Genomic DNA, 27,660 nt, shown 5'->3' on the forward strand with positions numbered 1-27,660 from the left:
ACTGCCGTATTGAAGTATTAGTCCACAGCGTCCTGATCGTGTTCATTCATTCAAATAACGCTTGCTATCACCTAACGATCACTCGAGCTGAGTCCTTGCTTCTCAGCCGAACAAGTCTCTTAGGGTCCCTCATGAGTGCGGATGACAACTGTATTTCTCCACAGAGCATTAGTGTGGCACACTTCAATACTCGGTCTAGGCACAGTATGGTCAAAATATATTTCCAAGACCGGATGACAAACATCCTTGTTCTGCTGTACGGTTTGGCTTCTTCGAAGGTTACCACATGCTTGGCAGAGATGATATCGACCTCGGTAGACTCACTGTGGTCATTTCTAGGGCCAGCAGGCTTTGGATGCAACTCGTGGTCCTGCAGCAATAGCGTGCCGGATGAAGAGGCACGAGCGTGGCTCGCAAGGCAACCACACTTTTGGGCCCCCGTTGGTCTAAGCCTGTTCAGAACTAGCGGCCTTGCTAAATCTTCAGAGGTTGCCCTGTTCCCTCCCCTCTGCAAAGTTGGCGCTCTGTGTGGCATCAAGTCCTTCAACAGCCGCTTTGAACATGGCTGGTGACAAGGTACGTATCAATTAGTCTTCCACAACATGCAAATTGATCCAAATGTACAGAAGAGGAAGCGCACCGACAACCACGCGACCCAACCTGGCACCTTTGAACAGGACACATCGAAACCGACAGCCGTCTTCACACCTTCTGGACCACGCACATCAACTTTGTCCGTCGCTTTGCCTGGAAGCATCATTGCCAATGCCAAGTCTCACGACCAGAAGACGTACCTGGCTGGTACCCTTGCTCGCGCTTTCGCCGTCTTCTCTGTCGACGAAGTAGTCATCTTTGACGATCAGCCTACCTCCAGCAACCATGATTCCGAGCATCGCAAACAACGGCAGCGGCGCTCACATGCTGACGACGAAGAAGGCTACACTGCTTTGTCCGATCCGGCACACTTTCTGATTCATATCCTTTCATATCTCGAAACGCCACCTCACCTCCGGAAAACGCTCTTTGAGATGCATCCGAATCTGCGGACTGCCGGCACGCTACCAAGTCTCGATATGCCGCACCACCTGAGGTCGAACGAGTGGTGTCCCTATAGAGAAGGTGTGACTACCAGATCGGATAGCAAGGGGACGATGGTGGATGTAGGTCTGGGAGACGACTATCTGCTGCCGGGAGTGCAGATTCCAATCAAGACGAGAGTCACTGTGCGGTTGCCAGAAGATGACCAGACAGTGGAGGCGGAAGCTGTTGCGCCGGACGTCCCTCGAGAGGAAGGAGGATTTTACTGGGGCTACACACTGAGGAGGGCGGACAGTCTCAGTGCAGTGTTTACGGAGTCTACGTACGATGGGGGCTACGACGTGAGTTTCGGGACGTCAGAAAGGGGTAAGCCTGTCACGCAGCTTGATGCGGAGGCGATACCGAAGTACAGCCATATGCTGGTCGTGTTCGGTGGTGTCGCCGGCCTCGAGACTGCGGCGAGGAATGACACGGCTTTGGAGGGCAAGGGCATCAGTGGTGCTAACGTGAATGAGTTGTTTGACTACTGGATCAACCTTGTGCCAGGACAAGGCAGTCGTACCATCAGGACAGAGGAGGCTGTATGGTGCGGCTTGATGGGGTTGAAGAGCATTGCGGATTCGCGGCGAGCATAGCATTTTGATTGATATGTGTTAACGACTGCATATTTTGGGTGGGATATCATAAGTATTACTGTAAGTACCGGCAAGCTTTATAAAGCAATTGCCCCACAAGATTGCTCTCGCGGATCCTGGGTGTCGATCTGGAGAGCGGCATGTTTCCGCTCTCACAGAAGGCAACGGCTCTCTCATCGTCTTTGGCAGGGACAGCAACCGAATTCTGTTGAAATTGGTCGCCATCACATCAGGGAACCAGCTTGAGCCAAACCTGGCGCCGATCGAAAATAGGCGCCAGCCAGCTTAGCCAGTTCCGGAGTCCTCAGGTCTCGCGCTGCACCTCAGGAGCAGGAGCGTGATGTTGGTCGGTCTCGCCGCTGCTGCGGTCGAGCTCGTGCTCCTTCTCCAGTGCTGCGGCCTCGGCGGCCTCGCGGTCCTGACGGCTCACGTGTGGAGCGATGGCATCTTCGCCGCCTTCGAGGGCTCCGTCGTGGGTGCCAGCTTCCTTGCGGATGCGGGCGATCTCCTCTGGTGGAGGCGCGACCCATTTGGCGGAGTTCCAGGGTCGGACGTTGAGCAGGTACATTGTGTCAATCTCTTCAAGTGTACGACCTTGACCTTCGATGACGAAGAAGAAGATGATACACGCGCCGACCAAGTTGCAGGCGGCGAAGACGTAGCCGTATCGGAAGTCGATGGCGCCGGTGATGAATGGAGTGAAGAAAGCCAGCAGGAAGTTCCAAAACCAATTGGAAGCCGTGCTGAGGGCCATACCCTTGCCACGATAGCGAGAAGGATACAGCTCACCGCAGATAGTCCAGATCATCGGGCCCCAGGTCACCGCAAAGCCGAAGATGAACAAACTGGCAATGACGATCATGGCAGTGCCTGTGGACTCGGTCGCTTGAGGATCGTCTCGGTTCAGCGAGAAGTGACCGACGGAGGCGAAGATGAAGAACATCATGCTCATCCAGACAGATCCGATGATGAGAGACTTGCGGCGGCCGTAGTGCTCAACGATGTAGAGACCGTAGAAAGTCGAACCAAAGTTGATGCCGTTGAGAATCATCTGAGTGACAAACGAGTTGTTGATGCCAGTAGCCTGGAAGATAGTGGTCCCGTAGTAGAAGAAGTAGTTGGCACCAGTGAGCTGTTGGAACATTTGAAGAGCCATGCCCAGAGCAATGCGATAGAGCATTTTGGGAGCCGAGAACATGTGGATCCATTCGCCAACAAGGGTGCGTTGTGCCTCTTCGGCGCGAAGCTTCTGCTCGATTTCCTCGAGCTCGACATGGATGGCGAAATGATTGGCTGGGGCGCCATACACCTTCATCATCGTAGCTTTGGCTTCTTCCTTGCGGCCTTTGCGATAGACGAAGCGAGGAGTTTCTGGGAAGAAGACGATTCCGCCGCCGAGGATCAAAGGCCAGAGGAAACCCACACCGAGAGGGATACGCCACGATCCAGAGTTGCCACGCTGGTGCTCATTGGTTCCAAAATTGACACCTGAGGTCATGCTCAGCATCAGATTCGATGGGAGAGCATACGTACTTACATGATGCAAGGAAGATGCCAAAGGTAATGAACAATTGATAGGTCGAGATTAGAGCACCACGAATGTGACGCGGTCCAGTCTCTGCCATGTACCTGGGAACTGCGTTAGTACCAATCTGCCAGCGTAACAGTACACGGGGATACTTACATTGGGACCAGGAGCGAAAGAGCACCGACGCCTAAGCCCTGAACCCAACGACCCAACATCACCTGGTACCATTTGTCGTCCGCAGAAATCATGACAATGTTGCCCACGCAGAAAATGCCACACCATACCGTGACCGATGGTCTGCGACCAATGACATCGGCAATAGGACCGCCAACGAGGGCGCCCATCAGAGTACCGATCGAGAGCAGAGCGACAATCAGCCCAGCACGGACGTTGCTGAAGTAGTACGTCCCATCACGATGTCGAAGACCGAATCGTTCCAAGAAATCTGGCATTGCCAAGAACTAGTGCCACATACTGTCAGCACTGATACGCTCTGTGGACGCTATGGCCTGGCTTACACCACTGATCTGTCCAGTATCGTAGCCAAAGATGAAACCTCCCATAGAGATCAACAGAGCCATCCATAGCGAGGCAAGGGTGATGCGACGCAATGGAGAGTAGTCGAGGTTGGTCAAGGACTTGCGAGCCTGGTCTGAGCCATCGTGGTTGGGGTTGTATTGGTCGTAGCCAACGTGCGTGGTCAAACCCAATGACTGGCGAGTAGGCACTTGGAACTTTGGTGCACGGAACTTAGGTCGTGGGAGACTGGCTCTCCACGACTCGTTACCGGTGTCGGTCGCCATCTCGCTCAGACTTTCAGGAACAGGAAGAGAGGTGATATCAGGTCGGACAGCTGTGGGTGATGGGTGATCTTATATGGGCCTGACGAATTGAGAATCCATTCACGTGGCCGTCAATGATTTTCTAGCCAACGGAAGTCGGCGAATGGACAAAACGTCCTAGCGTCAGGAGCGTGGCGTGATGACATGGTGTTGCACGTGAGCGGAAGGTCCTTCAATTCGTGGAAGGTTGACAGTCGCGAGGGGTGGTCTGCAAGAGCGGGTAGAGTAAGCAATCGCTTGTGCTCGTAGAGTGATGCTCAAGCACGCATTTGGCTGACAACCCCCAGGATTCGCCCCAGACGGAGACTTGGATGAGGAAGTGGAAACAACTCCCGTGTTGGTGACAGCTCCAAACAGTCTGTTCACCGGAAACGAATAAGCAACGAGCGTTCCGGCCGACTGCTGCAGAGAAACCCACCTCATGCTCGTACTTTCTGACCGACCGCGGGTAGGCCGAGGGTCAAATGACTGGGGGAAGTATCTTCTGGAACAATAATGACCGCGGTGCTCCTCCGGAAGGCTGCGGAGTCAGGGGCGCCTGCCTGGGGACACGATGTCAGCATTACTATCAAAAGGGGTGTGACGTAGTCCAGTCAGCTCGATTGGTTCGCACGGGCGATCATCTCAGTCCACAGCTGCGTAATCACGACCACGTGACCATATTGCACAACCTCAGTCCAGGTCCAGCAATGGGTCACCAATATTTGCTTAAAGGTAAGCCAGAATGCAACATAGGTATTACTGTATTCAGGCAGGTAGCATGCCAGGGCAGCAACAGCAAGTAACCTGACGCGGACTCACCAGCAGGCTTTCCCGCAAACGTTTCGATGAGTGACGGCGGCGACTGATGAATGGTCACGCCAGCGGGTCGCCTTCCTGTTATTCATGGCAAGGCGCGTCCTGAGCATGGAGGCATTGGCGGACAGACTTGGTGACTCGCGAGGTCTCCTTGCACCAGGCTCACGCTGTGTGTTGATTGCGTACTCTGCAGCGGAACCTCAGGCAGACAAGATGAAGGGTCAATGGAGGGCCGGATCCGTGGGCAGTAAGCAACGCAGTGAGCTGACAATTCAGTTGACTTGGACGAAGATTAGTTATTCGTAGACGTACAGGAAGCCAGTCTCGAGCGCCTCGTCCTTTGTTGCTCATGCAGCTGGCGCGTAGTCAATGAGAGCCTCTAGAGCCAAGAGTGTCGTGCATAAGTAGTCTCGCATTTGCAGCAATTACAGGGTGATCAACGCCGGCAGTGAGGTCTTTTCCGGAAGATTCGGAATGACAAGCGAGGACCTGATGCCAAGACGCTATTCTCTTTACGTCTAGCGTGTCTCGCTTTACCTCGACTGCACTCATCGTCATCGTATGGTGTCCTTCTGACCCGAATGCGCGCACGGCCTTGCCATTGCAGACGCGGAAGGCCGTGATGTCAGGCTATAGGGCCCGCGGCGGTCACGAGCCGCCAGGCCTCCGGGCTCGTCAGCCAATTGACTTCTACGATGACAGGTCCAGATCAAGATCGCCTGGTCGCAGAGATGCTACACCACCAAGAAGACGAAGCCCTCCATTTGGTAAACCATGATGCGACCGAACGAAAGCTGTTTGAGTGCGGATGCTGATTTCGTGCTTGCAAGACATCTCAAGAGCACCTCGTGGACCGGCGAGAAGAAGCCCATCTGGCGGAGACTACGGTCGCGACAACGACTACTATGCCGACAGACGGGCGCCGTCACCGCGACGCGGGCGTTCTTACTACGATCGGGACTACCCCTATGACGAGTCATACGAGCGCCCGCGCAGTCGTCAGCGCAGCCAGACTGACGACCACGACGACCGATCCCCGAGCCAAGGGCCGCCGTCCAAGGAAGTCATGATAGAAGGGCTGGCACCTCACCTGACCGAGAAAGATGTCCGACTGTCCTTTGCTCCCACTCCGAAAGCAGACGGACCGTAAATCTGCAACGCGTTTGAGAACAGATGACTAAGACCATTGCCTACGTACAGATATCCATCGAATTGAGGGAGAATTACCGAGTCGAGCGACTTGACGATGTGCGAATCATTCGCGACCGGCAAACGAGTAGGTCCGGCGCTGCTACCACTGATCATCGTACTAAAATCACGCCAGAAAAATCGAGACAGTTTGGGTTCCTCCGCTTTCCAACGATTGAAGATGCAGAGGACTTTATGCACCGCAACTACCCAAGCATTTATCTCTATGGCAATGACGACGATCGACATAGCAGTGCAGAGGTATCGAAAGTTCGACTGACCTTTTCCCGAGAGAGACGGGATAAAACATATGATGACAATGATTGGATCTGTCCCAATGTGAGTCACTCAAAGTCACTGGAAGTCCTGACTCACGTTGTTAGTGTAAGATCAACAATTATGCAACAAGGCTCAAGTGCTTCCGCTGCCAAGCATCCAAGACGGGTAAGTTGCCATCACTCTATCATGGACTTGTCTCAAGTAGCACAGATGCCGTGAGTGTCGCTAAAGCTGTCAATGTTGGAGACAACGACGCTTCGCCCGACAATACACCATCACAATTTCTCTTGGTCCGCGGACTGGAGGGGAGTGTGTCAGAAGAGCTCTTTGCCAAAGGCGTAGCAAAGCTGAACAAGCTTCCGCATCCACAACACAATCGGCTACCGTGTCCAACAAGAAAGGCGCAAAAGTCGCGTCTACGACTGGCGACACCAATTTAGGTGCACGCGAGGGTACGTTGAGGCGGGTACTTCTTGTACGAGATCGACGAAGCAACGAGAGTTGGAGATATGCTTCGCCGAATATGCTACCATCGAGGACGCACAAGCAGCCCTTGTCCGATACAATTCCTTCGATCGGTTCACCATCGCCTCCAAACACGTTATGATCAGCTACATACATGCAGGCGTCTTTGTGCCTAAGCTGAATTCAACGACCAGCGAAGAACGTTTCCTCATCAGCCCTATCAACAATCCGAGCCTCAAACTGGCATACTGGGACGAAGAAGCTTATGTGACGGAGCTTATTGTCAATGCTCCAGGTGCGGCTGAGCCTGAAACGCGAGGCCCGGAAGCTGCCAAAGCTATTGGAACCGATAGTCTCAAGTCTGCCGCCAAGGACGAGAAGGCTAGAAAGAGGAAGCTGTCGCTGAGATTGGTACAACTCCTGCGAAGAAGACCACTGCTTCTCATCTTCAGTTCTGGAGCAACCGGCACGCGGAGTTGCATGGCACCAAAAGCGAGAGTGCGAACGGCAACAGCGCTGCCGCCTCGGAGAACGGAGAGACAACAGCGTCACCCCCAGCAATCGCTCCGACTCAATCCTTCGCCGATCCTATTCGATTCTGCTGCTACCTGTGTATGCGTCAGTTCAATAGCATGGCAGAGGCAACCACGCACGAACGCGTTTCTGAACTCCACGGTGCTAACCTGAAGAACAAGAGCAAAGTTTTGAAAGCATTGGGAAAGCTCGAGAAGCACGATATCCCGATCGTCCCCTTCGAAGGCGAGTCGGAGTACCGTGATCGTGCAAAAGAACGGCGTAAGATTCACGGCGTTGTCAACAAGAAGGGCGAAAACGTCTCGTCCGGCAAGAAGCAGACTGGAGCTCGAAAAGGAACGACTGGGTCAGACTCGGAGGCTGCTACGCCTGCCATGAGCAAGGGCGCGGCTTTGCTATCGAAGATGGGCTATACTCCTGGTGCTGGTCTCGGTGCCAAAGGCAGTGAAGGTATGACAGTGCCAATATCGCAAGATGCCTATGCTCCGGGTGTGGGATTGGGCGCAGAAGGCGGGAAGCGAGGCGACGCGGTCGAGGAAGCACAGAGGAATACCAAAGGCAATGGATTTGGCGAATGGGTCCAGCAAGGTAAAGACCGGGCGCGGGAGAGATACGAGCGGCTGGGTTGAGGATAAAGTGCTCACTACACAGTGATCCTACTTGTAACATAATCGAAATGCGATGCTGTTGTGTCTGCGACCATGGACATCTCGTGTGCAGACCCAGGACTTGGCTTCCTGGAGCTTGACTCATGCTTCTCCTCGCAATGTCCGATTACGCAAACCATGCATACAAGGTCGACTGACATAATCAGGCCGTGTGAAATCTGCGCGTTGTGGGCCCCCCCTTAGTTGATTTGGTTGCCTTTTTCAAGGCAACTGCTACGGCGGCCAGTGAAACCGCAAGTTTCACGCAGCAAAATTATTCCCACCAGGCTGACAATATTAATGCAGCCTCTTCTCAAAGTCTTGTGTGCCGTAGGCGGCCATCATCGCATACCATGGAGACGGAATCACGCCGGTCGTCGGCCTCAGGATCCCCACACTCCAGATCTACCGCAATGACTAGCCCTGATCAACCTCTGACAAGACAGGATGGCACCACAGGCAACACAGATGTATCTGACGACGACATATGGGCAGACTCGCCGCCTCGCTCACAGATTCAACACTCTAGCGCGGGTAGAGGCCCAGCAGGACCGACATCCCCTTTGACACCAGCTGAGGCAGTCCTCTCGGACCTGCCCACAGTCCGCCGCCGACGGATGGCCGACGGCTACCGTGACGGCCTTTCGCACTCGAAAGCGCAAGTCATGCAGCGCGGTTTTGATGAGGGCTATCCGATTGGTTTGCAAGTGGCGATGCGGGTGGGTAGGATATTGGGTGTCTTGGAGGGTCTCTTGAGTGCGCTAAGGAAGTCGCTCGAGCCGGTAATGCAGCGGACACAGCAAGAAGGCAGCGCATGGTGATTGAGGTGGAGAGCCTCTTGAAAAGAGCAAGGGAGGAGCTGGGAAGGGGTCGACTACTGGAGGGCTTGGAAGAGGAAGTTCTGGTGCGTGAAGGCGGAGTACTGGAGGCAGTCGAGGCTGCCATGAGTAAATGGGAGAATATGTTGCTGCCTGCTTTAGTCGACGAGAAAGATGGGAGACTGCAAAGCGATGCGCTGGCAGCAATTGGCAGTGTGCAGAACGCGACATGAGGATCACCAAATTTCAGCCAGCCATGATATTGGCAGGCACGGTTCACGACTAGGAAGTCCTCCCTATGGATTCGATGCGACAGAAGCCTCGTGAAACCGAGCTGCGGGCTCGAATTGCCGATTCGCACCTTGAGCAACGCAGCATAACTATTCTCAGCGCTGACCTATGGTGAAGCTGCGATTACGGGTAGATGAACCAGCGACAGCTGTTGGCTACTTCGTGGTCAGCTTCGAGCTTCTCACACCAGGGCTTGCGACGCTTGAACATATATACCCCTACGTCGATCGACTGCTGGCACTTCTGCCAAGGCATGGAAAGTTCAGTCGCAACCGAGGTTCCTGCATCGCCAAGCACGTACTCGTATCTGGCCAGGAAGAACATCTCTGTTTCCTTTTACCTGTCTAGATTTCGACATGGTCGATACCCTGCTGTCATGGCAGTGGAATCGGAATGGCCGGTACGCATTCCTCATTCTGACAAGATTGTTGGTGTGAGCATCATCGACACCACGACCCGTGTTGGCAATATCTCTCTATCACATTACCAAGGCCCCAATGAGTGGTATCCTACGCTGTCATCGCCTGGGGAGCCGACGCCGAGCTACAGCTTTTTGATAACCCATGAGCCTCACAGTCCAAGACTCTCTTCGATCTAGGTCTTCGCAAAGATTGGAAGACTTCGAGCACGCCGGGAGTCCTGCAATGGGTTCGAGACTCCAAAGCCAGTGTATCTGTTGACAAAGACGTCGCAGCCATTCTCAGGGACGCTGGGGTAGATGCAGAGGAAATCGACGCGGTCATATACTCACATCAACATTTCGACCATACAGGTGATCCTCGGACGTTGTCACGGCACACGAAAATCATTGTTGGTCCTGGGTACAAGAAAAGCTTCTTACCTGGCTGGCCAGCCAAGAAGAGGAGCTGGGACACGACCAGTGATCTGTACGAAGGACGAACGGTGACTGAAATCACTTTCGATCCAGATTTCTGTATTGGAGGCCTGCAAGCATTCGATTTCTTTGGCGATGGCAGCTTTTATCTGCTGAGCAGTCCGGGGCACACCATCGCCCATCTCTCAGCTCTGGCAAGAACTACTGCACCTCGTAACGAACCAGATCAGTCGACTTTCATACTGCTTGGTGGCGACATTGCGCACAATCCTGCTCTCTTTCGTCCCAGCGCGTTCTATCCACTTACTGAAAAGTTCGCCCTTTCGGACACGAGGTCCGGCCCTAAGAATGAACTTTCCGTCGACGACTTACTGCGGATTCACCGAAATTGGAGGGAGGGCCCTGGGAGGGCTCTGCATAGTCCATACTGCACGTCCCAGGGGCCACATCACAACGTACAGGCGACACAAGACAGCATCGACAAGCTGTCTGCGATAGATGCTATGGACAATGTTTTCACTGTGCTGGCTCATGACGGGAGTCTCCCTGATATAGTAGACTTCTTTCCGAACCCTGCAAACGACTGGAAAGCCAGAGGATGGAAGGAAAAGTGTAGATGGACTTTCTTGCATGACTTCGTGCTTCCTGCGCCAAACAGCCGCTCAAAATTATAGTCAACCGATGACCACCACTAGCCTGTAGCGGAAATTATGAAGATGGTCGCGATTCCCGTGTCGTGTGAAGTAAAGCTTTCAATGTTGACTCGGCTTAATCAGTGAAGATGCCCTGAAGAGCCCCAGATACTTGGCAGCGGGTGACTCTTTTCAGCTAAAGACTCTCCAACAACTGACTCAAACGCAGTGTCGTTGAGTCATTTGCGTCCTTACGATTCAACATAGCGCAGTCAACGCGAACTCCATCTGTCAAGCATGCAGCCTGATCTGACACAACCATCCGCAACATCTCCCAATGGCTCACATCACGGAGAGTCCCCCGAGCCTGCCTCGCGCAAGCGCAAGGGCATGTCCACAAGCTCTCGTGGAGTCGCCAGCCTCACGCCCGACCAGCTAGCTAAGAAGCGCGCCAACGACAGAGAAGCTCAGCGTGCGATTCGAGAGCGAACAAAGCGGACAATCGAGACATTGGAGACCAAAATTCGAGAACTCGAGTCGCAGCAGCCATATCAAGAGCTTCAGACTGTCATTAGGCAGAAGAATGCTATCGAGGCAGAGAATACCGAGATCCGTCGACGGCTGGGATCGATTATGGCCTTGATACAGCCTATACTCGGAGCCCAGGGTCTGACAGATCTAGCCAGTGCTGCCCACCACAATGCGCAGTCGGGTATAGGTCAGACTACGTTCTCTACGGATGCCTTCATGAACGGCCAGAGGCCATACGCACCGCAGGATGGACAGATGCCGCAAGGACAGGCCAATCAATATCCTGCCTTCGGCGGAGAGGCTTCGAATGCCGATAACAGACAGTGGAACGCATCACGGGATGCACTCGACACTCAACGCGATAACATGCAGAGGGGTCTCGAGCTTGATGAGTCTGGCGAGCAGCGTCTGTCCTTCAACAGCCTCCTCGACAGTCTGGGTCAGCGGGCACCCAGTGTCCCGGGTCAACTCCAGCAAGCACAGCATCACTCGCCGGATACGCGTGGAGGTTACCCAAGCATCAACAGCTTCCAAGACGCAAGCCCTACGCTACCACAAACACCCTGGACAGTTCTGCCGAAGAATTGTGATCCGACGTGCCCACTGGATAACATCCTGCTGAACTTCATCACGACACAACGCCGAGAAATCGAGCAGGGCGGCGGTAGCGCTGCATCTTCGAACGTCTCTGCACCGACATACCCATCTGTGGCTTCTTTACTGAACCCCACCGGCGGGCACCGCGTTGATCGACTGTCGCAGCTGATGACCGATGTGATTGACAAGTTCCCAAGTATGTATCTTCAAACCTCTACACCACTCTCACTAACATTCACCCTCCCAGACATCGCCAACCTCCCCGAACGCGTCGCCACCCTCTACTTCATGTTCTCCCTCACCCGCTGGATGATCACGCCAACCCAAGAAAACTACGAACGCATCCCCGAATTCTTCACCCCTCGCCCGTCCCAACTCATGGCCCCCCACCCAGCTGGATCGACCACATCCCCTTCCCGCGAATGCGCGACAAGCTCGTCGCCACGTACAAAGACCACCCGTTCGAGCTCTTCTTCATGCCTTTCACCAGCGGGATGAGCGTCAACTGGCCGTATGATCCGACAGATTGTCTAATTAGCACGAGTGAGAAGGAGGATCCGATTATCAATCCGGTCTTTGAGAGGCATATCAGGAGATTGGAGAATTGGAGTGTGGCGCCGATTCTGATGGAGCAGTATCCGGACTTGCAGGATACGGCGAGGGTGAAGGCTCAGGCTGAGCACCGGAAGCTGGACTGATCCCGGATCGGTATCTTCAGAGGGGGAATGGCGCAATGTTGTAATGCTTATCTGTGCAGCGGCTCTGTACATATCAGTGGGAGGGTGATTGGAGCAGGTGGAAGAGGGTTACAATGCAGCCATCACTGGCAACCTGGCAGACAGAACAGATATAATCATGCAGCGATATTACATCTGATCCCACGGTGTACAGCAATGAAGGTGTGAAACTTTGTATTCCATTCCGTCTTGAGGCGCCATATCGTCTACTCATCTCTTCTGCATAGTTACGTACAGTCCGATCCGATTCTTCTTGCAGAGTTCCCGAAGCACGCCCATACGCCTCCCTTTTGGCTAGCACGTATTACCTGCCTGTGATATGTAGCAGAATAGTCCGCTAAAATCGCATGGCCCAGAGAATGAGATGCAGCACCCCAGTCGAAGGCAGATCGTGGACGCAAGTGTCCCGAGCGTGTTCTTAATGAAAGCATGCCTTTGGTGAAGGTCGCCCTAAGTCAGTCCTGGCTTGGCCTTCCTTCCCTTCGGAGCGGGCGCAGCCTTCTTGACACCAGCAGGAGTCTTCTTCGGACTAGCCTCAAAGCCACCTTCGAAGCAGGACCCCTCTTCTTGATCATTGGCGCGGGCTTCTTGGCTGGGCTCTTCTTTGCGGGACTCTTTGCGGGACTCTTAGCAGCGCTCTTCTTCGGACTAGCAGCAGGAGCTGGCTCTGGTGTGGCTGCCTTCGTCTTAGGAGCAGGACCTCGCTTCTTCGGCGCGGCTTTCTTGATTGGACTCTTCTTCGCAGCAGCAGGAGCACTCGTTCTCTTCGCGACCTTGACTCCCTTCGTCTTTGCAGCCAAAGGTCCCTTCTTCGCCTTAGTGCCTGCAACTGGTCCCCTCTTCTTCTGTACGCCAGATCCCGAGGCAGCCTTCTTCGCAGGCGCAGCTTTCTTGCCAGCTCGACCGCCCTTGGCTTTCTTGTTCTTCGCTTCGAACGCAGCTACCATGTCGGGAACGCTTGCGGCGAGGTCGTCGCGATCTTCCTCCCAATAGCCGTCCCATCCTTTCCACTTGACGAGTAGTGTCTTGCCATCATTCTCTGCTCCAGCAATGCGGTCGATCTCCCATTCGGTCTCGTTGCCTACTTCGTGTCGTGTGTCTGGGCCAATCTCGCCGGCGAACTCGACTTGATCAGCTGCGGGCGTAGCAGGTTTCTTTGAGGTGGATCTGGGTGCGGGCTTGCTCTTGGCTGGCTTGGGTGCAGCTTTTGTAGGCGCTGGCTTGGGTGCAGCTTTTGTAGGCGCTGGCTGAGCTGATGCAGATTTACTACGTCTGCCTTTGGTGACTGAGGTTTGTTGTGTTTCGGGAATGGTTGCGACGTTGATGTCGACATCGATATCAACCTCATCAACATCTGCATCCAGACCGTGCCTCGACCGCGCCCTCGATCAGATCCTCGGTGACATCAGCGATAGCGGCCGTGGCGGCTGCGGCAAGAGCTGCAGCGCCGGCATCCTCTTCGTCGTCTTCCTCGTCCACAGCGGCCTCCATTAGAGCTGTCTTGGATGCAATCACTGGTGGTGAAATGACTGGAGGAATGCCTGATGTGCCGTTCGTTGTAGGGATATCATCATCGTCTGAGTCGTACTCGGTCACTTCGCGATGCGAGATGACTGTGCGCTGGACTGGCTCGGGTGAGGCCGTGTGCCGTAGGTTGTGAGCCATGTCGGCCACACTGTGGCCGACGCTCTTGAGTAGCTCCAGGTTGGCGATGGGGAGGGTTGTGGTGGTGAAATGAGTGATGTCGCAAGAGCGACCGAGATAGTGCCAGAACGCGTCGGTTTAGCGCGTCCACTTGGCTGATCTCGAATGTTTATACTAGGTGCGAAAAGTCGAGCAGGTGTTGTGAATTTCGCAAGTGAAGACGCGTCTAGTCGAGGTCCCGGAGACGACTTCACGTTCGAGCTCCAATCTGGATTTGAATTTCGGGATGGTCGGATGTCATTTCCGCTCCCCATGGTCCCTTCCCCGCCTGGAGCCCACCACGGACGACGTCCTCTCGGATTGTCGCGAGGTGCTTGTTTGCGCTGATTGAATGAGATCATTGACTCGTTTCTGTTTGACTTGATAGACTACCCGTCTGCTTTGACGCTCGCGGTTGATTGTACCGCGCCCTGGCCTGTATGAGGCGCGTATGCGTTACATTGGTTCAGTATATAGAGTACCTGTCATCCTGGTTATCCTAGCTGCAAGCATCGCATACCTGGTGTACGAGAACCCATCTAACGAATCTGAGGCGACAAGCCATCCACAATGGCCGCCTGGCGCTGCTCTGGCCGCAGCAATGCAGAGCTCGTCCAAAATCTCTTTAAAGGCCAACTGATCACATCTACCCGAGTTAGGGATTCGATGGCCTCTGTTGACCGAGCTCACTATGCTCCTCATTCTGCCTACGAAGATTCTCCACAAGGTATCGGCTTTGGAGCCACCATCTCTGCTCCACACATGCACGCATCCGCTGCAGAGTCACTGCTACCGCATATGCCAGAGAACAGGGGTGCCAGAGTGCTCGATGTAGGATGCGGGTCTGGTTACTTGACGCACGTACTTGCGAATATCGTCTGTGGAGGCGATGGATCAGGTGATGGTAAGGTCATTGGAATTGACCACATTCAGGGTCTGGTTGATATGTCGGAGAAGAACATGCGTAAATCTGCAGAGGGCAGACGTCTGCTCGAGACAGGAAAAGTCGAGTTCGTCAAGGGAGATGGTCGTAAAGGGTATGCAGCGGCTGGGCCATATGATGCCATACACGTGGGCGCGGCCGCTGTTGAGCTACACCAGGAGCTGATCGATCAGCTAAAGAGTCCTGGCAGGCTGTTCATTCCGGTTGAGGATCGAGGCGGATGGGGCAGTCAGTATATCTGGGTCATCGACAAAGATGAAAATTCAAAGGTCACGAAGCAGAAGACGATCGGGGTTCGATACGTGCCCCTGACAGACGCGCCGAAGCGTTGATTCTGAGTTCTTTAATTTGGATTGTCAGCTCTGGCAAGAGCGACTCAAGTTGGCCATCGACGAAGCAGTTGCCGCGAAACTGGTGGTGCAAGACTGGAACCTGAATTTGGTGAGCTTCCAAAGGAAGGTTGTTTCCAAGGAGAGTTTGGGATTCGGGCTGAACGAAAGGTGGTTCGGAGAGGCGAGATGCGCATAGTGTCTACTTATGCCGTGACTGAGTGAAGTACATCAGGAAAGTGAAGAAGCAGGCGCCAGTCAACGCAGTGACTACGGCGTAAATGGCACTTGGCTGCTTTCCAACGACGTTAGCACTTTCTGCCGCCCGCCTAACTCGAGCTCGTCACTGCCGCACAACTGTTCCCATCCCAACATCGAGATCCTCAAGATGCTCCGACTCCCTCTCGCGCTTCTCGCCATCGCATCAATTGGTGATGCCCTCCCTACACAGCTCTGGTCGGCCGACTTATCGTACCACCTTTCGATCGAATTTGATCATAGCTTTGATGTATCAGACGTCTACAACGCGAGTGACACAGCTCCGGAAGATGACCACGACGTCGCACAAGACTCATCCGATCCTGGTGACACGCTGCAAGCATACTTCGATTCCGTCCTCCAACCACGCCATGAAGCCCACCTCAATGGCGCTTCTCGAGAAAACACCCATGTCTTGATGAAGAGAGGATGTAAGATCGGCGCCAACGGATGGGAATGCGACGACAACATCCCCACCATGACTGAGATTGTCGACTACCTGCGAGTCAAACCTGGCGGCATGGCCAGAAATAACAGGCGAGCGGCATTTTATGTCAACTTAGGCGACGTCGACCCCAATCTCCAAAAGGGCGGTAACGAAGCCGCAGCAATGCTGGTTGCTTGGTGCCAAAAGAACGGCCTGGAGGGAAAGTACTACTGGTGGGCGAATGCGTGCGACAAGCTTTGTGAGAGCCCCCAACAGCACAACGTGGATCGTGGCTGACAGCTACCAGGGCTCGAGAAACAGGCTGAACATCTCAAAGAGAATCGGGCGCGTATCGAAAAGGCTCACCCGGAATGGCCAAACCCTGAGCAAATCTTCCTCCACGGGTTCTTCCAAGCTATGGCATTTGCTACAACGCATCCGGATGTGCTGTTCTTTACGCAGGCCGGTAAAGACTGGGACAAGAAGAGTATTTGGCAAGAAGTCGAGTACGGGCACCATTCTTGCACCCATATTGGTCAATGGACTAACACGGCCAATAGGTATCCGACCTTGACACGCAATCGGCATGTGTGAGTATTTTCGAGTCCAATTCACGTTCCATCTTTAGTACAGCCGGGGCTGACCATGAACATCACACCTGTAGCAAGCGAATTTTCCGCATTGATCCGACCTGCCCCGACAACAAGCCGGAGTTGATGTGGGATCGTTCGAGGAAAGACCCTCTGCCGCCTGTCGTCTTTCAATACCCGGACATGCGATGAGGTGAGGCGATGACCTATGGCACTCAGAGTCGCGGAATATCGTACGAGGCACCACGGCCAAGGCTCAAGTGCCTGTTACAGGCGACCGCCTTACAGCTGTGTCCTATCTTAGAGCAGATGTCTCGCTGCAGGATCGATGGGGCGGTTCATCATGTGTGAAGGTGCGGCAACTGCAAATATTGCAAGGAAGTCCTTCATAAGCAGTTTCTCTTTTGAAGCCTATCGCTCAGTCTCGACTTCGAGCTCACCAAGATCGGGTATGCCGAAGAAGGCCAACGGAGGAGGCAAGTATTGTTCATGGGAAGCGTTGAAGTGACCGAGCTGCTCCTATGCAATATCTGAGATGCGCCTTGCCATTACAAAACACTCTCCCCGCCGTCCACTTTGATATTGGCCCCTGTGATATAGGACGAGAAGCCAGAAGCAAGGAAGCCTGCGACTCGACCAACTTCAGACGGATTGCCAACTCTGTCCAGCCCGCCTTTGCCTCCTCCTACCGGCACAGTACCGTTTCCATTCGTTGGCTTGACCTCTCCAGACATGTCAATACCGCTGTGTGAGATGGCATTAATGCGGACTCCGGTCCCCTTGAGAGCCGACACGCCACTGCGCACGACTCCCAGAGCAGCATGACATGAGATCGTAAATGCTGGCCCATATCCGGCTGCCTTCTCGCACGCTGTCGAAGTCACTACGATGATACTACCATAGCGTGAATCCTTGGGAGCTGCGTTGCCGTACAGGCCCTTCTTCGTCATTTTCTCCATCGCCGCCGGCGCGTACTTGAGTGCGAAAAAGGGGGCAAGAGTGTTGTGCTCAAACGCAGCGTCTAGATCCGCTGGAGTGGTGGAAGCCATGGTTTTCGGACCTGGGGTGGTAGAAGCGCATACCCACACATCTAGTCTTCCGAAGCCGTTAAGAGCTTCGTCGATCAGAGCCAGTGTCGAGTGTTCGTTTGGCTCAAGATGGGGATAGTGGATGATCTGAGCTGTGTCTGAGGTTGGTATGTCGGTGGCATTGGGCGATGAGGTACATGCGTATATTGAGGCCGCTCCATGAGCTGTGCTGCGGTCAGACATATTGTCAACAGAGCTCGTAGGACTTACCAGCAAGCTCGGCCACAATGGCCCGTCCGATGGGCTGATCAGCGCCAGTGACCACACAGACAAATCCATAGAGCTTGCCGTCTGCCCTGTATGGGCTGAAGTGATCTGACTCTTCTTGCATCGTGAGGTTCGCCATTCTCGCAGGGGTCATTGCTGTCGATACAGCAACCTTCAAGATATCATTCAAGGAAGACACCTACCTCCAAGTCAAAGACGTCGTGGCTGGGGCTAAGACACAATTTGTTGATGTATGGCCATACTCCAGGTATTGGCAGACGCTGAATGGCGGATCTACGTGCCTATCTGGGCCACTCAGAGAGTCTACATTGTTAAGGTGCATGGAATGATGTTATGTCCCGCGGAGACGGGAAATGCAGATAAGAGTTGCTTACCTAAATCTATCAGATGCAGCTCAGAGCCTCGCTGAGCCTCGCACCGCATTCTGTAACTTAGGTCGGTTGATGAACACACGCAAGCAGTGGGATGATCAAGCAAGGAATTGATGCACAATGAGTCGAAACGGTTCGCGGCTTCATGTCTGTCGGGCGAGAGAACGAGAGAAGAGGCGACAGCGGTCGGAGACAGACTTAAAACCGATTGGAATGCGTGTCATCCGGCCTCATCAGCGCTGTGCCCAAACCGGTTGACAGGGTTGCGACGGGGACTTTGCGGACCGTCCACTGTCTGTGATGTTGTCAGGCAGTTTCGATTAGGGTTGCCTCGGTCTCTTTGCCCCTCTGTCGTTGTTGTGCTGCTCCCAAGATGTAAGTAGTGGGCGCCACCTTCGGCTGAATCATGTCATCCGGTCTTGCGTGGAGATGCGTCGGCGCCGGTTGACAAGGTGCGTAACCATGGAAGGCGCGGCTGTTCCAGAAGCACCTGCCGCTCGTGGCGTTGTCATGGCATACTGTCGGGCAAGAGCGATCTCTACGTGCTCTTGTTGCTGCTTTCTGCCAGGGAACTTGGAAGAGGCAGTCGCTCGTGGGAGGCGCCTTCTCACCGCGTCTCACGCCACGCCCTAAAGGGCAGTCATCCGGTCTCCCAAGAAACATGGCCAAACCGGATGACGAGGAAAGGAGGGAATGTTCAATGCACCGCTTCTCCATTACATTTAGCTGTCGAGGACTCTTGATGAGTATAGCCGGTGTCACAATGCTTCTGCTGTCGTCACCTATCTGGAAAATGGATGGAGACGCAGTTGATGGTGAGCGAATGCCGCCCGTTTCGTGGATATATTCTGAGCCTTGAATGTATGATTGATCCCTTTTCACACGCGTCTACAATTTCAATAGACTACAAGGGCGTGACGGGACGAGACGGAACGAAAGAGTGGGCATGAGTGAGGAGGATGGAAAGATGAATCTTGAGCTTGCCTCATTGTGCTGTCCAGTGCCTCAACCCCGTGGCAATCCAAGTCTCACAGGACACGCAGAACAAGTGGCCCCTTCGATACCCAATGCATACAAAGTTCGTACACTTATCCGTTTCACCAGAGCTTTTCGACTGCACAAGTTGATGGTCGCGTGCCGATGCTCTCGTCTTCGGACCTAGAGTTCGTTTGTGCCTCATCTTCCTATCTAGAGATCTGGCGTTGAGTGAGAGTATGTGCTAGGCTGGATAGTAGCCAATAGGTGGCAGAGGATCATCGCGAGCACGATCCCACAACAGTTCTGTGTAGTTGCCTGTGTAGGACGGGTCGATGCGCCAAATGCGTTGCCTACAAGACTTGTGATCAGCCTTCACAGACCAGCCAGACTTGAGTAGAGAACAATCTCGAGAATACTTACACGTATGGATTTCGAGTCAAAGCAGGATATCTGAAGCTGTGTCAGTCTCCTGGCAGAAATCGGAGCAGAATCATCTTACTCAGCCGTTTGCCAGATACTCTTCTCCTTCCAGTCTTTACGAGCCGGTGTGAAAAAGAACACATCTGGCTGCTCAACAGCGAAAGCCATAGCCTGGAAGAACCCCTCGAGAAAGATCCGTTCTGGGTTCAAATATTGTGGGAAAGCCCTCTCAATGTTTGCTCGTTCCTTCCTCAAATATCGGGCTTGGTCTGAGACCCCTTCACACTGCCGTCAGCATGATCGTTCTTGTGGTCTTTGGAAGTGGTCTTTAGAAGTGAGGTGGAACTTACAACGCTTGGTGAAAACTGAAGTGTTGCCCCACCAGTAGTAGCTTCTTGAAAGTCCGTTTACCTTGCACCAATTGACAAGCAAGGCCTTAGTATTATCACCGCCTCTCCTAAATGCTGGATCGATGCTGCCGAGGTTGACGTAGAAGGAGGGTATACGATTATGACCAGCTGTGCCATCAGGCCCGAATCGCAGGTAGTTGACTCATGGATGGGAAGAGACCGTCGCGACACCAATCACTGCCGTCGCCTGAACCACCGAGCTTGGCGTTGAAGTCGTCTCGATCGTCGAATGTCGTGTTGGACTCCTCTAGATCGCCGAGTCTGCCATCGAAGAGCTTGGCATCGTATCCGTCATCCCAGTCGACGTCGTAGTCGACATAGTCGAGGCGGCCCATGTGGTGTGGGTCGAAGGATGGAATCAAACAATAGTCACACTGTGTCGATAGTAATCAATTCTGCGCGATACTCTGGCGGTCTTCTGAGACCGTGTTATTGGTGTTGAGGCAGGCTATCGGCTCGAGGGCATGGTCGCGTTGACTGCGCTGATAAGAAAAAATGCTGCGGACCACGGTTGTGTAGGCAACGGCTTGGCAGCTTTGTGATGATGAGAATCGCGAGAGCAGATAGGAGAAGCTCAATGATGTGATGGAAGACCTGGAAACGGTCGAACGCGAACGTTGTCTGGACCACGGCGTGTTAGACGAGTTGTCATTGACTTCGAACTCACTTCACTGAGAACCTGATACTACCGCCTTCGTCGTTGCTCGTCCCTCCCTGAGCTTCGTATCTCACCTCTTCCCGACTCGTCACCGATTACCGCCAGCAAACTTATTCGAACTCGCACTCCCCATCTTCAGCCTTCCCAGACTCGGACTATTCTCCGGGCTTTGCTGCCTCGTCCCATACCCCGTGCCATCATACGGCCGGTCTCCTCTGTGGTGCGCGCGCTCTGGCTCGTCCGCGTTCCTGATCCCACTGATGTAGTTCCTGAAGTTGCAGCTCATCTCCAGCACGTCGCTGAAATGTGTTATATCAACCATTACCGTGTTGTCGTCTTCGTCTCCACCGGTCTGGTCCGCATGGGCGTCGTAGTCGGCGAGGGTGATAGCTGCTTGAAGGGCATTGCGGATGTCCCTTCCATTCAGGCCTGGGTAGTTGCCCTTTTTGAACTCGTTGATGACCCACTTTTTCGCGGGCGGGTTTACCCAGATCGCGCGTTGCTTCAACGGCGGCTTGCTCGTCTCGCTATTCGCGTCCGGGTTCGTGGAGGCAGTAGAGGCAGTGCGCTCGAGTGCGAGTGCGTTCTTCTTCTCCTTAGCCTGGAGCTGGCGCATCTCGAGTTCCAGCTTGCTGAAGAAGTGCTCCCAGATCTTGGCGAGCTGGTCGCCAGTCAGGTGCTGGTAGAGTACTGGTACTTGGACGCGGGAGATGAAGGCATCGTCGATGTGGCCAACGCGGTTGGTGGTGAGGAAGAGGAGGCCGTCGAAGTACTCAGCTCGGCGCAGGAAGGCTGAGACGAGGCCATTGCGGGTGAGGTCGCGGGTGTGACGACGTTCCAAGAAGATGTCGGCCTCGTCAATAAGCAGGACGGCCTTCCACATTTCTGCCCATGTGAACCACTGCAAGAGCTTTCGCTCGATCATAGTCTCCTGGGTGCCGATATCAGCAACAGTCAGGGCGAGAAGTGGGCTGTCTAGCTTCTCGGCGATCGCTTCAACGGTGAATGTCTTGCCAACACCTGGAGGGCCGTGAAGCAGTATGATGCCGCCCGAACCTTTGCCAGCCACGAAGTCGGCCGACCAGGTGGTTTCGGTCTCCTGCCTTTCCAGTCGCCTGACCACAGCTTGAATCATCTTCTTGGAGTCGTCAGACAGTACTAAGCTCTCGTAGCTTCGATCAGACTTTTTGACCTCTTCTAGGCGAGAAGCATCGAGCTCGATCCACTCTTTAGCTTTGAGGGAGAAGGCGAAGGTCAGTGGGTACAAGAGCATCAGCTGCTCGTCTCCGAGTGTCTTCATTGCTTTTGCATCCTGAGCTGGCGTCCATTCGGTCGGCGGCTGTCTGACGGACGAACGTGTAACCTGCTCGGCCACGAGTGGCACTGTGCGTCTGATGACGAGCGGCCGTCTTAAGGGCGCTTCGACAGGATCGTATCTCCCACGACTTGGGTCATTATCCTGATCCGGGTCGAGCGGATCCGAGCGTCCATACGATGCGCTACCGTAAGACGTATCTTCGTTGAGTACATTGTGTTGAGGTCCCCAGACCCAAGCTTTGTGGACGAAGACGCCGTCGTACTTGTCGTACAGATCCTTTTCACTTGGAACGAGGCCTATCTTCTTTAGCTGCAGTCCTCGGACCATGTCTTGGCCCCTCCTGTGGTCGACAACTACGCGGCCTGCGTACTACAGGTGCCGTATTAGCCAATGTGACGACAATACTGGTGTAATGTACTTACTCCTGTCTCTCCTGCTCGCTCCTTCTCATCAGCGGTATACTGTGCGACGATATAGCCTCTCTTCAAGGCTTTGTAGAGCAGACGTCCACGACCGATCGCTTGCTCTCGCCTGTGAGTCCCGTGTGTCTTGTCCCACAGGTCGACTGGGCAGATGTCCAGCTCAGTCGTCACGTCCTTCGCCTCATGGTACTCTTCGATATATTTGTCGTCGACCAAACATCGGCCCACTCTGTTGCCATCTGACGAAAGGACCCACACAGATATCTCCCATTGCATAGTCACGCTGCCTATCGTGCCTTGGTGCTGCACCAATGCGACATCGACGACGCCGACACACCAAGGTGTCCAGCGATCTTTAATGTAGACAACGGTTCCTGGTCGGAGGAGGAACCCAAGAGCCTCCCAGTGCCACTTGATGTTACCTTCAGCGAGATGTTGCTTGTATTTGGCAATCTTTTCATCGTACATTGGCTTCAAGAGCCCGTGGAGAACTTCAAGATGTCGGCGTGCAAGCTTCGGTGACCTTCTGAAGGGAACAGAAGTATCAATCTTGTTACCTGGCTTCGTTTCTTCGTTTTTTTCTTCTCTTGCTTGTAGTTCTTCAGCGGTAGGGATTGGGGTGGCTAATATTTCTTCGATTTTCTCATAATAGCGAAGCAAATTGCTGTATGGCCAGACATAGGCTCGTTCCCAATCATTGGTGACATTGTGTGTGTACAGCTTGGAGAACTGCCCAGGGTAATGGTCAATGATCTCGGACAACTCCTGGTAAAGATGTGGACTTTTGATGACAAGATTAGGCTTCGACCAATATCGGATGTCGTGCTCCATGAGAGTTTTGGGGATCCTGTCTTCGTTGAAGATTCGTCCAGTCTTTTGTCGAGCGCCGAGTCCTAAGTATTTGATCAGCACAGTAATTATTTCATCGGGGAGAGAGTATCACTTTTCTTCCTTTGTGCGCAAGCCACACATCCTTCCGCGGAGTCCTCTTCCTTCTGTGCATATTCTACATCGAGCCACGGCATATGAGCGGCGACCACGTATCGCATGACAACGACTGGCTCGTTCCATTCCGGTTCGTCGCCGTCAGACGCCTTTGCCGCCCCTTTGGAGCTCTTGGACTTCATGTGCTGCTCTTTCGAAGGCTCAAGAGAGTCCCAGTCAACATACTTGACCACCGTGGTATTGTCGGAGACAAATTTCTCGCTGTCGTAGACCTCTGCTTCCCATTGCACACCGTGTTCCTTGGGCTCTGCCTTCTCAGGCTGGGCGTCGTCGGAACTATCTGGCTTCGAAGCTTCCTTGTCGTTGGCTCTCACTCCGTCCTCGCCTTCGGCGCCTCGAGCGTCCGTGCCATCGTCGCCCTCGGGTTTCTTGTCATCAGTCTCGCCTTTCTTCTTCCCGACTTCAGCGCCTTCACCTTGTCGTATCACCAGTGGCATTGCGACTGCCTCAAAGTAAGGGGGACTACGCGACCGAGGAGGAGATAGCGAGTACCTCCGGCGCCAGTGTCTTCTAGGGCTTCTGGGACTTCTTGGCCCACGAGGAGACAATGGCGACTTTGGATTTTCCTCGTCGGCTACCTCGGGAGGATCATCGTGTGAATGACTTGAGGCCTCTGGTGTGAGTAAAGGTGGAACGACCGGCTTGTCTGTGTCCTGGACCTCGATCTTAACATCGCCATCCACAGCGCCTTCGTCCTGCTCGTCGGCTTGATTAGTTGCCTTGCTCGTCGATGCATCCGTAGTCTGGCGAACAATGCTTGGTTCATCCCCAGGCTGAGTCACTACATCTGGATATCGTCGCCAGCTTGATTCTGTGGCGTTTAGGCCTCGGTCCTCGACTTTGGGTGATGCAGGCTCGCCTGTAGCCGGCGTAGCCGTCCGCTCAGTGCTGGCCTCGACGGCGGGTGCCATATCGTCGCTCTGGACGCGGACAGACCTGGATCTGATGGCGATGACGAGAACCTCAGCTGCTATAGGAGTCAGCGACAGCTGAAGTGTCAAACACGCGCACGAAGCTCGAGGTTTCCTCGTGTTAGATCTAGCGAACCGAGGGGGATGGGGGCCAACATTGGCGCAGAATGAGCTGTTCTGCAGCGTCCCAGCCTAAGCGACTAGCGATTGACCGGTTGGACCTTCTCAATTGCTGGCGTCCATCTTTGTGGGCGAGACAACACGTTCGAAACAGATTTAGCGCTCGGTGTTGCAGTAGTGCAAGTCAGGCCTTGACAGGGGTGCCTGAAGTTCCACGATGATTTCCAGCCTGATGAAACTTGGGTCTTCCTCAGGTCCACTTGCCATCGTGAGTGACGACGATGACCGGACTGTGCCATGATCCAGCACTATCGTGGATTAGAGAACTTTGCGATCAACGAAGTGTGCATATTTCCTAGTATTGAGCGTGTCACGAAAAGCAACAAAGGCCAGGTCCTAACGTTCGTGGACGTCAAATGCTCATAACAATGGCGGCTTGAATTGGGGGCTATGCTAAAAAGCTTCAGCCATTTAGGGAGCAAGCGCCTGGCGCCCATCCCGTGGAACGGCACGAAATGAGATCCACCCACAAATGCCAAACTCCAAAGGCTTGGGCTAGACCCTATAACTCGTATTGATACCTTATTGGAACAACGAGGACAGCGAAAGTGCCACTCTAGGGTGAAAGTGCCTAACGCGGCTGTGCTCACATCTCACGAGGCCTTCCCCGTAAGTCCCACGAAACGTCCACTGTGTAGGTATGAAAGCTTGCCACGGTCTACATCATATGTACTCGTCCCAAAGATCTCGCAATTGACAGCTTCACTGTCTGCTGACAAACCGAGATATGCTCTTCACCAGGACTCTCACTGATCCAGGACCAAGTACAGAGCTGGTGAGGAGATTCAGTGATCAGCAGATTGCATATCAGCCCCGGAGTAACTTAGCAAGAGGTCTGCATGAGAAGGTAACCCTCGACAGAAATAGGGAGGCACAGTTGAAGGGGAATGATGCTCTTCGCAAATGGGATCCCATTATACCGTCCCAAACCGCTGCGCCTGTAGAGTGAGTCCATATAGGTCCTGTGATGCGAGTGGTGTACCACTGACGGCAGTCAAGCCATGTCGCAGAATTGGAGAAGAAATTGGCTGTGCTGTACAAGCGACTGGAAGATGCGTGGAAGAAGTTCCAAAAGGTTCACGAGAAGTCCACGAAGATCAAGGTCCAGGGCGACAAGCCTGATCGCAATGTAATCCTGGCAGCCATCAATAAGCAGCAAGACGCTCTGGACAAGAACCAAGGCACTGTGTCTGGTAAACTCAGAAATGGCTTTCGCAAGGTCTGCTCGAAGATCAAGAGTCACGATAATGTCATCAAGATTCTACCCAAAGACGACAGATATTTTGCGATCTTTGTCGGATCACTTATAACCATCACCGAAGTATGCAAGACTTTTGCTCCTCGACGGTCGATGCTAACGCAAGTCAGGCCGGTGCAAACTACGACAAGTTGAGCGAGTCGATTGCAGATACGCTAGAAATGATCGATGAGCAGCTCACGTACTGGGGCGAACGGATCGACAAACACGGCAATCTCAAGATGCGCGAATATCAGATAGGTATATACGTGGTTCAAACCGAAATGCTCTGCGAGATATTCGACCGGTGGTCCAAATCCAAAGGGGCCCGCTTACTGGCGTCCTTCAACCAAGAAGCCGTCGACGACATCGTGGGCAAGAGCAAAGCAGAGTTGAAAGAGCTTGAAAAGAAGCTCAAGGCCGAAGAAGGCGACATCAAATTCGAAGCGGGCATCAGAGAAACTCAGGGTGTCGGCCAGCAGGTAGAAGGCGTTGGTCACAAGCTAGAAGGCGTCGAGCAGAAGGTGCAAGTACTTGGGCACATGTCTGCGACTTTTGCGAACGCCCTTAATGCTGAGCTCAAGGATACGCAGAAACTGATTCAGGACAATCAGAAGGCTCAGAGCATACAGATTGGCTATTCGATTCAAACTCTCCTTGAAGAATTCAACCTCCTGAAGGCCACTGTCAACGCGCAACTCCTACCGGCCGGAAATGCTCTGCCGATGCTCGAAGGTCCCAGAGGCTTTGTCGAAGGACCAGCTTCGCAAATGACGACCAGATCACCAAGTCCGGTTCTGCACCCCGAGTATACTGAACCCGAGCCCATGGAGCAGACGATGCAAGAGGCGTTGTTCAACCTCGGAGAGATGGTAAATACACACCTCAACGATCTCACTAAATGTATTGGGCGCATAAGATCACTCAAGGTCGATAGCGAGGTTCAGCGTCGGATCGAAGCATTCCTACAAGCCACGGGAGACCAAGCGCTCTGGATTCAAGGCCCAGGTGACGTTTCGATACCATCCCAAAACACCATGACGGCAGCTCTACTCGCCAGCATCATTTCACAGAACGCAGGCATCTGCATACAGTACTATAATAGTATCACCACTATGCAGGGCAGACATCGAGATCACCGCTTGGCGCTCGGTGTTCTGATAACCTCTCTCACAGTACAGATCCTCCTCGCTCTAGAAGCAGACGAAATAGAGGCAGTGAAACACCTAGCTCCTCAGATTGCTGACCTCGGCAACGGCGAGCTCTCATACAACGAGGCCCTAGAGCTGCTCACTACACTTTGCAGGCTCTACCGAGAGACATTTTCATTGTCATCGACTACTGCCAGGTTCTCGAGCAGCAACGAGATCGAGAATATACGGCGACGCTGCAGACTCTTTTGGATACCTTGTTGGCGCTGCAGTCAGCTGACGGACCAGTTAGGCAGGCAGCAGAAGGTTCAGCGCAGCCACCAGCACCGACGACCAAAATTTGCATGCTCACAGATGGCTATATGAATCTTCTGGGCCAAGCCAGACGGCGACGGCAGCTGGATCACGTGGAGTATGACATGGACTCTCATGAGCTCAACGTTGATGCGACAGAGAGGATGTCGTTATAATGGCCTGGCGCGCAGACGAGTCCTCGAGCTCCATGCAGCAGCATCATAACAGATCGTGGGACGCACCTTCGACCAGGTCGTGCCCCTGCGTTTGTATATCATGCCTAGATAAGGCTTACATTCCTGCACCTTCACGATCCGAGGACCTTTGATACACACGGCTGCCCAGACTGTGAATAAGAGTACTG

The 27,660-nt window shown here is 53.7% G+C and overlaps 12 protein-coding genes across 12 annotated transcripts; 7 read left to right on the forward strand and 5 right to left on the reverse strand.

Moving 5' to 3' along the window:
- Positions 1-561: 561 nt before the first annotated feature.
- On the forward strand, positions 562-1,673 carry AB675_8761 (uncharacterized protein; the record flags this gene model as incomplete). Its single annotated transcript, XM_018149235.1, has 2 exons — positions 562-576; positions 627-1,673. The coding sequence occupies 2 exons, from the start codon at positions 562-564 to the stop codon at positions 1,671-1,673; spliced, it is 1,062 nt and encodes a 353-aa protein (XP_018004334.1).
- Positions 1,674-1,977: 304 nt separating this feature from the next.
- Positions 1,978-4,004, reverse strand: AB675_8762 (High-affinity fructose transporter ght6; the record flags this gene model as incomplete). The annotated part of the gene is made up of 4 exons (XM_018149236.1): positions 1,978-3,161; positions 3,211-3,302; positions 3,358-3,662; positions 3,720-4,004. 4 exons carry the CDS (start codon positions 4,002-4,004, stop codon positions 1,978-1,980), a joined length of 1,866 nt encoding a protein of 621 aa, XP_018004723.1.
- Positions 4,005-6,014: 2,010 nt separating this feature from the next.
- Positions 6,015-7,936, forward strand: AB675_8763 (putative RNA-binding protein; the record flags this gene model as incomplete). Its single annotated transcript, XM_018149237.1, has 7 exons — positions 6,015-6,117; positions 6,166-6,368; positions 6,413-6,473; positions 6,519-6,646; positions 6,706-6,760; positions 6,808-7,184; positions 7,226-7,936. The coding sequence occupies 7 exons, from the start codon at positions 6,015-6,017 to the stop codon at positions 7,934-7,936; spliced, it is 1,638 nt and encodes a 545-aa protein (XP_018004491.1).
- Positions 7,937-8,367: 431 nt separating this feature from the next.
- AB675_8764 (uncharacterized protein) lies at positions 8,368-10,572 on the forward strand (the record flags this gene model as incomplete). The annotated part of the gene is made up of 2 exons (XM_018149238.1): positions 8,368-8,673; positions 9,640-10,572. The coding sequence occupies 2 exons, from the start codon at positions 8,368-8,370 to the stop codon at positions 10,570-10,572; spliced, it is 1,239 nt and encodes a 412-aa protein (XP_018004264.1).
- Positions 10,573-10,827: 255 nt separating this feature from the next.
- On the forward strand, positions 10,828-12,356 carry AB675_8765 (uncharacterized protein; the record flags this gene model as incomplete). The annotated part of the gene is made up of 3 exons (XM_018149239.1): positions 10,828-11,854; positions 11,906-12,026; positions 12,053-12,356. The coding sequence occupies 3 exons, from the start codon at positions 10,828-10,830 to the stop codon at positions 12,354-12,356; spliced, it is 1,452 nt and encodes a 483-aa protein (XP_018004640.1).
- A 489-nt stretch (positions 12,357-12,845) lies between these two features.
- Positions 12,846-14,060, reverse strand: AB675_8766 (uncharacterized protein; the record flags this gene model as incomplete). Its single annotated transcript, XM_018149240.1, has 3 exons — positions 12,846-12,893; positions 12,941-13,738; positions 13,773-14,060. 3 exons carry the CDS (start codon positions 14,058-14,060, stop codon positions 12,846-12,848), a joined length of 1,134 nt encoding a protein of 377 aa, XP_018004387.1.
- A 588-nt stretch (positions 14,061-14,648) lies between these two features.
- AB675_8767 (Protein-L-isoaspartate(D-aspartate) O-methyltransferase) lies at positions 14,649-15,353 on the forward strand (the record flags this gene model as incomplete). The annotated part of the gene is made up of 1 exon (XM_018149241.1): positions 14,649-15,353. The coding sequence occupies one exon, from the start codon at positions 14,649-14,651 to the stop codon at positions 15,351-15,353; it is 705 nt and encodes a 234-aa protein (XP_018004197.1).
- Positions 15,354-15,738: 385 nt separating this feature from the next.
- AB675_8768 (uncharacterized protein) lies at positions 15,739-16,817 on the forward strand (the record flags this gene model as incomplete). Its single annotated transcript, XM_018149242.1, has 4 exons — positions 15,739-16,294; positions 16,343-16,541; positions 16,596-16,625; positions 16,700-16,817. The coding sequence occupies 4 exons, from the start codon at positions 15,739-15,741 to the stop codon at positions 16,815-16,817; spliced, it is 903 nt and encodes a 300-aa protein (XP_018004514.1).
- A 356-nt stretch (positions 16,818-17,173) lies between these two features.
- On the reverse strand, positions 17,174-18,059 carry AB675_8769 (putative oxido YkvO; the record flags this gene model as incomplete). Its single annotated transcript, XM_018149243.1, has 2 exons — positions 17,174-17,877; positions 17,924-18,059. The coding sequence occupies 2 exons, from the start codon at positions 18,057-18,059 to the stop codon at positions 17,174-17,176; spliced, it is 840 nt and encodes a 279-aa protein (XP_018004497.1).
- A 1,472-nt stretch (positions 18,060-19,531) lies between these two features.
- AB675_8770 (uncharacterized protein) lies at positions 19,532-20,455 on the reverse strand (the record flags this gene model as incomplete). The annotated part of the gene is made up of 5 exons (XM_018149245.1): positions 19,532-19,640; positions 19,711-19,740; positions 19,790-19,988; positions 20,061-20,228; positions 20,281-20,455. The coding sequence occupies 5 exons, from the start codon at positions 20,453-20,455 to the stop codon at positions 19,532-19,534; spliced, it is 681 nt and encodes a 226-aa protein (XP_018004451.1).
- A 411-nt stretch (positions 20,456-20,866) lies between these two features.
- Positions 20,867-24,434, reverse strand: AB675_8771 (uncharacterized protein; the record flags this gene model as incomplete). Its single annotated transcript, XM_018149246.1, has 3 exons — positions 20,867-22,465; positions 22,519-23,411; positions 23,462-24,434. The coding sequence occupies 3 exons, from the start codon at positions 24,432-24,434 to the stop codon at positions 20,867-20,869; spliced, it is 3,465 nt and encodes a 1,154-aa protein (XP_018004682.1).
- A 907-nt stretch (positions 24,435-25,341) lies between these two features.
- Positions 25,342-27,472, forward strand: AB675_8772 (uncharacterized protein; the record flags this gene model as incomplete). The annotated part of the gene is made up of 4 exons (XM_018149247.1): positions 25,342-25,559; positions 25,614-25,935; positions 25,983-27,199; positions 27,295-27,472. The coding sequence occupies 4 exons, from the start codon at positions 25,342-25,344 to the stop codon at positions 27,470-27,472; spliced, it is 1,935 nt and encodes a 644-aa protein (XP_018004298.1).
- Positions 27,473-27,660: the final 188 nt, after the last annotated feature.

The sequence above is a fragment of the Cyphellophora attinorum genome (assembly GCF_001299255.1).
Source record: "Cyphellophora attinorum strain CBS 131958 chromosome Unknown Contig3, whole genome shotgun sequence".
Lineage (NCBI taxonomy): Eukaryota > Fungi > Ascomycota > Eurotiomycetes > Chaetothyriales > Cyphellophoraceae > Cyphellophora > Cyphellophora attinorum.